Source organism: Formica exsecta, unplaced genomic scaffold, assembly GCF_003651465.1.
Source record: "Formica exsecta isolate Colony F162 unplaced genomic scaffold, ASM365146v1 scaffold133, whole genome shotgun sequence".
In the NCBI taxonomy this organism is placed as follows: Eukaryota; Metazoa; Arthropoda; class Insecta; order Hymenoptera; family Formicidae; genus Formica; species Formica exsecta.
In genome coordinates, this window is record NW_021848663.1 from 144,666 (window position 1) to 156,240 (window position 11,575).

Sequence of the window (11,575 nt, forward strand, 5' to 3'; positions counted from 1 at the left end):
CTTTTTCGTTAAATATCTCAAAAACTATGCAAGACCGCCAAATAAAACAAAGTGAATATTAATCAGCAACCTCATCTTACAACATATGTGAAAGTCAAGGTCATCGGCAAAGTATAAATGTAAATCCGCTAATGTAAATAGTTATCGATTCAGTACCATTTTCTCTTAAAAAATGACTTTCTTGTAGGAATCGCCAAAATTCCTTTTAGGATCTTTCAGTTCAATCCAAAAGGAAGCTTTTCACAAAGTTTCATCAAAATCGGAGACGGACCCTTTTCGGAACTCCACCCATATATTATAAGGGATGTGTTTAAAGCGGTAAAACTTTAGATAAAAAATAATTTTTCCAATAATCTTTTTTAGAAAATATATTAACGAATCTTTTTTTTTTTATTATATCATGTTTAAAAGAGAGAAAAAGGAAAAGAATAAAAATTATTATGTAAACATTTAATGATAAAATTTTAATCTTTGCCATATTACGATATCAAATATGTGCTCATAAACTGCAAACAGCTAATATAATTTTGCAGTGAAAGATGTCAATATATATATATATATATATATAATACACACACAAAAAAATAAATATACACAAACACACGCGCGCACACGCACGCACGCAGGCACACATATGTACGCACACACACATATAGATTGTACAAGAGTTGATATCTTGATATCTCTCGATATAAAATTTTATCATCTGTTTACAGGAAAATCTCTTTTTACATTGGCTTGCAATGTATTTGAAATTACGTGATTCTTACTCAGCAACTATGATGCAAAGTGCATAATGTATAAAAGACTTTAAACTTACATAACGTATTTATTAAGTAGTATTTATTATACGCATTTATCAACAATTATCTTAAATAGCAACTATTGATACGTAACGTAATTTTGAAGTCTTGTTTTAGATAATACAATCTGTAAATTCTATTTCAATCTTGCAATCGACGCAGATACATAAAAATTAATTTCCATTCTTTTTTCTTTTTGGAGAATAAAAATAATAAATTTTTGTGTATTAAAATGGAATATTAATACATATATCATTTTAAAATTGTATATTTTGTTATATTTATATTTAGACTTAGACTATTACATATTTATGTTTATAGAATAAAATTTATAGAATATTTATGGAATTTGTAAAAAAGAGAGTTACTTAGTGTAGGAAATAATAAAATTTAATAAACAACAATGAAAATAAACACTCACTTTTTTATTTGGTACAAAGACAAATTCAATGAGATTAATATTGTTAAACGTAACTTCATATTATGTTAATTCATCCTAATGTTGAAACTAATATATTACAATAATTTTATTTTCATGCTATGAAATTAATCAACCATCAACAAATAACATTCAATAATTTAATGTGGTTCAACAATATTTAGTGCTACCATTCTAATACTGTCATTATTACCAGTTCGTGCCCGCAAATCACTCTCTTGAATCCAACGTTTAATCTCCGCTATAGCGTTTTTTCTATTCTCGTCGGTCTCATTTAAAACTTTCGCTGCATATTCTTTTTGCTCGACTGTCAAATTAAAATTAAGCACAGAACTTTGTCTACTGAGAAGACACTCGCAACTACGATTGACCGAAGTGTACTTCGTTATTTGTCAAACAAATCCCGTGCTAGCTAATTCGCGCATGCGTACAGCGACAGCGAGATATATAGTATATATGTTGCTATCTGTTCGCTACGCGTGTTTGCGACCTTGATTAAAACGCGGAAATACGCGTTTATTTTGTTCGTATCATACTCAGCGCTTTGTCATCTTAATCACCTTCGGTCAAATACAATACTAATCGATTATGTTATCGGCATATTTACCGACGCGTAGAACAGTAACCGTTAAAAAAAGTCTATCTGTGTGTGTGTGTGTGTGTGTGTGTGTGTGTGTGTGTGTGTGTGTGTGTGATGTATATTCATGATTTCTTTAGAACATACACACATATTAGAAGAATCATAATCAAATTGAGCAAGGTATAAGAAGCGTTCCTGACATTTATCTATTTTTATTTTATCGTTTGAAATAATTTATGCGCTTACGTAAGATATATGTATATGTGGAACATAATATCCTATGTAAGATACAGATCCATATTATTCTTACGAAACGTATTATTTATAAAAAATATGCATTTTTTCTTTTTGGCAAAGTTTCTTTGGACAATTATGATTCTTGTCAAAATCCGAGCAAAAATTATTTTTGGCGTGTTTCGATATATCATATGTAATAAAAATAGTATATATTTTATTGCTTGAATCTCGTTCTCCAATAAAAATAATATCAGAAAAGAAAATATATATATATATATATTGCGGCAAATTATGTAAAATAATATAATGCACAATATATAATTTAATTATTTTATTACTATATTTCGGAATTAAAGTTATTACATCCACAATAAAATTCAACATACAATTTTATATTTGAATGCTTATGTAAACGTATTTTAATAAGAAACACTATTGTACCTCTTGATTTAATATAAAATGAGAAGAAAGTTGACTTTCCATTTGTAGTGATTTCTCGTAACAAACGGTCCGATATTCTTAGAGAAATTCGGTGTAAATATATTTATAAGTTTTCAGATGGTGATTCTCGTTGTATAAATTACAAATCGAGATTAAGATGGATGAAACAAGCTTATCATAAAAATTAAACCATATTCAACAGGTAAGATATTAGCTGGCATATTTATAAAACAATTGCGCGTCGTGCTATACGTGTAGATACGCAATCTTTGTTTGAGTTTTTTGCTCAAGAAGTATCGCTCGGTAATTGCTATAATTTGTTTAGTAAATTCTGGCGTATTAATATAGTTAAGCAATTGAATTCTTACGGGGTAACAACCCTGCCATGCGTGGATTAGATTTATTATAATGCGAGGTGTCACTTGAGCGATATAATGCAAAGTTGCGTGTCCTAACTCTATAATTATTACGAAACCGTACAAGGATGCTTCAACGCTGTCTCTTATAGCCACATCTAAGACCATAGATGAGACCTAAAAAATCACCCGTCGAAAAATATAAACAAACAGAAAGAACCAATTTAAATTAATATAACTTTTGTGACACTGGTCATTAGGCTATTAATACCTTAAGTGCGTCTGATAATGTAAATATGTTTGGATTATGCATAAGGCGCCCGATGATAACCATTCTTCCTTGATCATCCAACTTTCGCAAAGGTAAACAAATTCTAAACGTAAACAAAATATTTCAAAATCTTTTAAAAATGTTTATATTTAATTTTACGGCAAATATATATATCTAGAATGTTGTATTTACAGTTAAACTAAAAAAATAAACTATTGTATCCATCAAAATGAATTATTAACCATCATAATAAAGTAAGTTTTCGATAAATATATATTTAAAAGTAATTATATATTAATAAAATTATAATATCATAGAAATATGTACGTATGTGAAAAAGATATTAAATAAAAAATCGACTTCAAAATCATCTAAGAATTGAACATTAAGGATAAAATTACGGTTGGGACATTCTTCTATAATACAAAATTAATGCAAAATTTCGAGAATTCATATAAACTCTAAGGGTCCAATAATTTATTAGTTATTAAGAATTTAGCTCGAAATTATTATTTAAACTATAATTATTATTTAAGAATATAAATTATTACAATTAAATAACATCAGAATAAGTTACAATTATAAATAAATGCACACTGTGGTAAGCGTTTTGCAAGTAAATCATTACAAAATAAATTGATAATGATTATTATGAAAGTGCGAAAACCGTGAAGTTTCATAGTCAGCCACCTTTCATCTAAAATATGCGTTGTTTCTCTACAAGAACAACAGTATAAAATAGTAAAGTTTATTTATTTATTTGTAGATTAACTGAGATACAAATATTTACATGTAGACTAGTTTTTAGCGAGTCTGTAAAAAATATTTTTATGGAAATATATTTGATAGAAAAATTTCGTAAACTTTCGCACTCTCATAATTATATTTTGGGATAATTGTTGTTATATACCCCACATCGAGCAATGCCTGTAGTTTCGGATGTAGCGGATCCCTATTCGCATACCACTCCGGTAGTTTAACTCGCTGCTTTTGATAATTTCGCAACTTGGTCTTAGTATTCTCGATGTCAAATTTACAGACTCTCAGAAATCGCAAAATGGAGAAGTCATCTGTAAATTAATGTTTTCTCTCAAAGAAAAAACCACAATTGATACAATAATGAATAAATTATATAGGCATGTGTCTAGAGCGGTAAAATTTTGAAGACAAAAAATGTTTCAAACATTTTTTTTTTAATAAAAAATATATTACTAAATTTCTTTCATTGTAATATATTTAAGAGAGAGACAGAAAAAGAGTAAAAGTTCTTATTTGTACATTTAATAATTTAAAAAATATTTATCTCCTTGCAATATCACGATATCAAATATATATCTCTGTAAACTGCAAATAGCTAATTTTTAATAAATAATTTTCTGATGTTGTTTTACAGCGTATTTGAAATTACCAAATTTCTTTTTAACTATGATAATGTTAATACTAATGTTGCATCGAGAATTAGCATTATCTGTTTAATATACTCTTTTTCTTTACATCATTTGTGTAACGTAATTTTGTATTTTTGTTCCATGTGACAATCTTAATATTCTATTTTAATCAAAATTTTCAAATTATCTTTTTATAATGACTACATGTAAGAATTTATCGCACCTCTTTCTCAGTAAAAACACATTTTTTCATTCAGTAAAAGAAATGAATTCAATAAGTTTAACATCTGTTAAACATAATCCCACATTACGTTAATCCGTGTTAATGTGTTAATGCTAATCAATAATATCTTTATTTTTATGTTCTGGAATTAATAGCTCGTAATTAAACGTTATTCAAAAATATCTCAGAATCTCTAACATAAAAATACTATTATTTTTTACCAGTTCGGGCGCGTAAGTCGTTCTCTTGAATCCAACGTTTAATCTCCGCTATAGCGTTTTCTCTATTCTCGTCGGTCTCATTTAAAACTTTTGCTGCATATTCCTTTTGTTCGATTGTCAAATTATGTACAGCACTGTCGTAACTCTGAGAGTCCGTCATCGTGACGATAGAGCAACCACGGAACTTTATCTACTGAAAAGACCCTCGCATCTACGATTGATCCAAGTCTATTGCATTATTTATCAAACAAATCTTGTATTTTGCCCATGCATAGTGCAGTGATAATGACGTATATGTATATATGTGTTGCTATCTATTCGCTATACATATTCGCGAGGCTAGAACGTGGAAATACGCATTTATGCTCGTTTGTATTATAATATATTCAGTGCTTTACATCATCTTAACCTTCTTTATTTAAACGCAGTAATAATCAAGTATGTTATCGGCATATTTATCAAGTAAGACTGTAAAAAAGTTTGGAAAAAGTCTACACGTATCATTCATATTTTTATTATTTCTTAAGAACGTATATGTATATTAGAAGAATCGTAATCAACTTGAGCAACGTATTAAAAGCGTTCCTGATATTCATCTATTTTTATTTTATCAATTAAGTGAGAAAACTAGCAAATAAGAGCTAAGGGCTTGATACTGACTTAATTGCCAGTACTCTGAGCCTATTGCTGTTATTATTTTATTTTATTGTTCGAATTAATTCATGCGCTTACGCAAGATATATATGTAGACCACAGTACTTTATGTAAGATATAAAACAAAACTATTTTTACGATACGTATTCTTTGTTAAAAACACGCATTTTTTCTTTTGGCAATATTTTCGGAAATATCTTTTATTTGAGATATTTTATATTATCCTTCAAAAAAATATATATTTGCCTCAAAAAATATTTTAATGACATTTTCATATGTTAAACATTTTTTGAGACATTTTATACACATAAAAAAAATCATTATATACTTTATTTCAAATGTTCAAGAAATCAGATATAATTTGAAAGTACAAGTAGTGCTATGAATCTATAAGTTATCACTACATATATATGAGATTATCGTTGTATGTGTATAACCTGGTATCCATACACGATTAATTTCCGTAAAAGTTCATATCTTATCTTAACTTGTTATATAAGTAATAAATAAAGCGGCTTTTCAATTTGTTTAATAATTTTCGGATCAAGTGTATATATACAAATAAAATAATATATTATCAATTATATTGAATATATTGATATCATAAAATTACAGAAATTAAACAGTTTATATAATATATTAATATTAATTAATTATTTTATATTAATATTATTCTATTATTTTATTACCATATTTCAGTATTAAAGTTATTACATTCACTATAAAAGTCAATATACAACTGAATGTTTATGTCAACGTATTTTAATAAAAGACACTATTATATCTCTTGATTTAATAAATTACAAATCAACATCAAGATCAAGAGTAGAAACAAGCTTATCATAAAAAATAAAGGTGCACAATTAAGCAAAAATACATTAATTCACAAAATTGTAAATATTTTTATAAAACTGGTTTATATTTTTCATCATCGATAAGCCAGTCGCGATTCTCTTCGATCACTTTTTTCCAATATTCTGCAAATGTAAGAGACCATATTACATAACAAAAATGACTCATATATAGATGTATACATATATATTCAATATTCTTATATCGTTACCAGCCGCAAAAAATGCTTAAATAATGATTTGTAATACTGTAATTCTATATATAAAAAAGTGACGCTATTTTTTTTGCAATTGTTGTTAAACAAAATCCTTTATTGTACACAAATTACCTGTTAATTCTTGAGTTGTACCATCAGTGCCACCATATTCAACAGGTAAGATATTAGCTGGCATATTTAAAAAACAATCATGCGTTGTCTTGCGCGCGTAGATGTGCAATCTTTGATTCAATTTATCGCTCAAAAAATATCTGGTAAACATCATAACTGTTTTAGCAATTACCGACACGTTAATATAGTTGAGCAACTTAATTCTTAGAGGGTAGCAACCCTGCCACGCGTGGATCATGTTCATTAAAATGCGAGGTTGCGCTTGAACAAAATGATGTAAAGTTGCTTGTCCCAAATCTATAATTATTACGAAACCGTACAAGGATGCTTCAACGCTGTCTCTTATGGCCACATCTAAGACCATAGATGAGACCTAAAAAATCATCCGTCGAAAAATATAAACAAATAGAAAGAACCAATTTCAATTAATATAACTTTTGTGACACTTGTCGTTAGGCTATTAATACCTTAAGTGCGTCTGATAATGTAAATATGTCTGGATTATGCACAAGACGCGCGATGATAACCATTCTTCCTTGATCATCCAACTTTCGCAAAGGCAAACAAATTCTAAACGTAAACAAAATATTTCAAAATCTTTTAAAAATGTTTATATTTAATTTTACGGCAAATATATATATCTAGAATGTTGTATTTACAGTTAAACTAAAAAAATAAACTATTGTATCCATCAAAATGAATTATTAACCATCAAAATAAACTAAGTTTTCGATAAATATATATTTAAAAGTAATTATATATTAATAAAATTATAATGTCATAGAAATGTGTATGTGTGAAAAAGATATTAAATAAAAAATCATCCAAGAATTGATCATTAAGAATAAAACTACGGTTAAGACATACGTCTGTCGTAAAAAATGATGCAAAATTTTGAGATTTCATAAACTCTGACGATTTAATAATTTATTAGGAATATTTGTTAGGAATATAATTTATTAAGAATTTAGCTCGGAATTAATGTTTAAACTCTATTTATAATTTAAGAATATAAATTATTACAATTAAATAACATCAAAACAGGTCATAATTATAAATAAATGTACACTGTGGTAAACATTTTGCAAGTAAATCATTACGAAATAAATTGATAATGATTATTATGAAAGTGCGAAAACCGTGAAGTTTCATAGTCAGTCATCTTCGTCTGAAATATACGTTGTTTATCTACAAGTACAATAGTACGAAATAGTAAAATTTATTTATTTATTTGTAGATTAACCGAGATACAAATATTTACATGTAGACTCGTTTTTAGCGAGTTTGTAAAAAATGTTTTTATAGAAATATATTTGATAGAAAAACTTCATAAACTTTCTCATAATTATATTTTGGGATAATTGTTGTTATATACCCCATATCGAGCAATTCCTGTAGTTTCGGATGTAGCGGATCCCTATTCGCGTACCACTCCGGTAGTTTAACTCGCTGCTTTTGATAATTTCGCAACTTGGTCTTAGTATTCTCAATGTTAAATTTACAGGCTCTCAAAAATCGCAAAATGGAGAAGTCATCTGTATATAAATTAACGTTTTCTCTCAAAGGAAAAACGACACATTAATGAATAAATTATATAGGCATATGTCTAAAGGGTTAGAATTTTGAAAACGGAAAATTTTTCAAATAATTTTTTTTAATAAAAAATGTATTACTAAATTTCTTTTAATGTACTATATTTAAAAGAGAGACAGAGAAAGTGTAAATGTTATTATATGTACATTTAATAATTTAATTTTTATTTCCTTGCAGTGTATCACGATATCAAATATGTATCTATAAACTGCAATTAGCTAATGATTAATAAATAATTTTATTTTTATCGTACTTAATAAGTTGTTTTACAACATGTACTTGGAATTACGAGAATCTTATTCTTAATTATTGATTTTTAATTGTTATGATGTAAAGTAAAAAAACGTGAAAAAAGCATATTGCACAGACAATGCTTTCTCTCAATAGAAATCTTACTGTGATTTATAACATAATCTATTCAATATACTTTTTTATTTTAGTTAGTTTATATCATAGCGGTTGAATAGAATCTCAATTTCAAGCACATTGTAAAATAACACTATCAAGTATGACAACATAAAAAAATTGTGCATTAATCACATAACGCAAAAAGATACGTGCGCATGATGTATGTTACAGCTAATGCTATTGAAGAGAATGATTTAAGAGAAATGCACTTATATTAAATTTTATCGTTGTAACGTAATTTTGCATTCTTGTTTTGTGTGACAATCTTAATATTCTATTTTAATCAAAATTTTCAAATTATCTTTTTATAATGACAACATGTAAGAATTTATCGCATCTCAGTTAAAACACACTTTTCATTCAATAAAAGAAACGAATTCAATAAGTTTAACATTTGTTAAACATAATCCCACATACGCTAATCCGTGTTAATGTGTTAATCATAGTTCATAATAACTTTATTTTAATGCTCTAGAATTAATGGATCGTAATTAAACGTTATTCAAAAATATCTTAGAATCTCTAACATAAAAAGACTGCTATTTTTTTACCAGTTCGTGCGCGTAAATCGTTCTCTTGAATCCAATGTCTAATCTCCGCGACAGCGTTTTCTCTATTCTCGTCGGACTCATTTAAAACTTTTGCTGCATATTCCTTTTGCTCGATTGTCAAGTTATGTGCAACACTATTGCAACTCTGAGAGTCTGTCATTGTGATAATAGTAATGACAGAACCTTATCCGTTAAAAGTATACTTATCTCTGCGATTGACCGAAGTGTCACTACGGTATTTGCCAACAGTTTAGCCATTTCGCGCATGCGTAGCACGGCCATAGAGAGGTATGTATATGTGTACGTGTTCTGTTCGTTACGTATATGCGCGACCTTGGCTAAAACGTATTTGAAATCGTCTGTATCACATTCAACGCAGTGATGTCAGTTTCGTGACGCTGCCCGCTGTCATAGCATGTAGAGGGGATGCGCACACAAGCGTGAACCGTGTACATGTAATGCGCAGAGCGTTCTGCAGTGCATGGCGGTCTATGCAGCATGCAGCATCTCGAAACTGCCATCGCTGATTCAGCGCTGTGTTAGCTCAATTACCTTGAAACGCAGTGAGGAAAGAATAACAGGAGTGAGCATTTGGTCACATTTGGCGAGCGAACGGAAGTGACTATATATAAGTGGACGGTCAAGATGGCCGCTTAGGAACGAATTGCAGCATGACAGAGATACTGTATACGTCAGTATCTCAAAGGCCTGGCAATGCACCATCATCTTACAATTAACACTTATTAATAATATTTGTTTAGCCTAATACTGGCTCTTCCTCTCACTTATTTAGAATCGGTGATCATGCGCAAAATAAGTGCAGATTGGAACAAGTAAGGCAACAAGTGGCTGTACACGGCCCTGAAAAACGTCAAAAAAGTGGACGGTCAAGATGGCTGCGATGACGTATTACTCTGTTCGCGATAAGTCTACCCCCATTACCGATATACTCACTCCTGTTATTCTTTCCTCATTGTTGAAACAAACAACAACTGTTTATATTATATTTACCATGTATATGGATGTGACTGTAACCGCTCAAAAAACAAAAAAGTTTATCTATGTAATTGATTTTAATGATCTTATTTTACTATTATTTTATATGCTATGGTTCATTTATTATTACTTTACATGCTATAATTTTATTTTGTCTGTTTAGTCTTTTTGTTATTTAAATTCTTTTATTCGCTTACGTGAGATTTGTATACAGAATGGATACAAATCGATATTTCTTGTCAAAAAATAAGCATCTTTTTCCTTTAATACGATTTTTAGAAGTGCATCATTTTCAAGATAATTAGATTTATTTTTCAATCATGTCATCCTTGTTGGCTAAGATTTAATCGAAATATACCTCGCATGAAGTACTCTATGGTAATCAAACACAAAATAATAATTTATATTACAACCGGAAAGCACACACACTTCAATGCAATACCGGAATTTATTTTCATCAACTCAAGATTATCTCAAAAGTATTTCATTATAAAAATGTTAATATTAAATTTAACAAAAATACTAAAATTTTTATACAAAGAGTAATGTTTATACAAAGAATCAAGAAACACACAAATGCACTGTATCGGCATATTACAAAATAAGATATCTCAAAAACGATGCTGGAAATTTTGCCGAAAGAAAATAAGGTAAACCTTCGGAAAACCCACCTATATGAAATAATGGGTAAGAATACCCAATTCTTATGTATTTTTGCCTCCTGAACACGAATATGAAACTTAAAAATGGCAGTCGGACTCGCAAATCGAAGAGAAACGCAAAAATCCAACCAAACGCGAAAATCCAACCCATGTCCGAGGGGGGGATGCATTTTTATTAGTAATAATTCACCCCTGGGATATAGGTTTGGGTTAGATTATGCATTACCATGGCGATAATGAATGCAGAATGAAAGAGAGAAAGAGAGAAGAACGGATAATTGAATATATACGGAACGTCGACGGTGTGCCGGTTTATATCGGCGAGATCGACGAGCGAGCGCCTCGAATTACTCGGCAATTTTCTCGCACACGCATGTCCCAACATGCGTTTTTAACGCGGCGATCGCCTTTTGTGACTTGCGCTTCTCTCCGTACACGTTATTGGCGCCGACGTTGAGCAAACACGAGCGACCGACCGACGTCGGGACATACAGCGTTAATGAGAACGTTTTTAGGGCCCTGTCGAAAAGTCTAGGACGAGATGAGAGAGAGAGAGAGAGAGAGAGAATAAA

At 29.4% G+C, this 11,575-nt stretch overlaps 3 protein-coding genes and 2 long non-coding RNA genes across 6 annotated transcripts in view; 1 reads left to right on the plus strand and 4 right to left on the minus strand.

Moving 5' to 3' along the window:
• The window catches only part of LOC115245862, a 10,965-nt gene extending 8,632 nt beyond the window's left edge, over positions 1–2,333 (minus strand). The window contains exon 1 of the long non-coding RNA XR_003885610.1: positions 1,436–2,333. This is a non-coding gene — a long non-coding RNA (uncharacterized LOC115245862). The remainder of the gene's footprint in view (positions 1–1,435) is intronic.
• LOC115245856 (neurogenic locus Notch protein) overlaps positions 1–11,575 on the minus strand; it is a 142,590-nt gene that overhangs the window by 109,701 nt on the left and 21,314 nt on the right. The gene's annotated exons all lie outside the window — the stretch shown is intronic.
• LOC115245860 (retinol-binding protein pinta-like) lies at positions 2,378–5,677 on the minus strand. Its single transcript, XM_029824356.1, has 4 exons — positions 4,960–5,677; positions 4,038–4,197; positions 3,128–3,230; positions 2,378–3,033 (listed from the first exon to the last, which is right to left on the minus strand). The coding sequence occupies exons 1-4, from the start codon at positions 5,117–5,119 to the stop codon at positions 2,653–2,655; spliced, it is 804 nt and encodes a 267-aa protein (XP_029680216.1). The 5' UTR covers positions 5,120–5,677; the 3' UTR covers positions 2,378–2,652.
• LOC115245859 (retinol-binding protein pinta-like) lies at positions 6,275–9,590 on the minus strand. 2 transcript variants are annotated; one of them, XM_029824354.1, is made up of 5 exons: positions 9,346–9,590; positions 8,169–8,349; positions 7,261–7,363; positions 6,794–7,166; positions 6,275–6,590 (listed from the first exon to the last, which is right to left on the minus strand). In XM_029824354.1, exons 1-5 carry the CDS (start codon positions 9,503–9,505, stop codon positions 6,517–6,519), a joined length of 891 nt encoding a protein of 296 aa, XP_029680214.1. In that variant the 5' UTR covers positions 9,506–9,590; the 3' UTR covers positions 6,275–6,516. The 2 variants fall into 2 exon arrangements, with proteins under 2 accessions (XP_029680214.1, XP_029680215.1); XM_029824355.1 differs by having other exon boundaries at positions 8,169–8,328; positions 9,346–9,589.
• LOC115245864 lies at positions 9,771–10,605 on the plus strand. The gene is made up of 2 exons (XR_003885612.1): positions 9,771–10,036; positions 10,139–10,605. It is a non-coding gene; the product is annotated as an uncharacterized LOC115245864 (long non-coding RNA).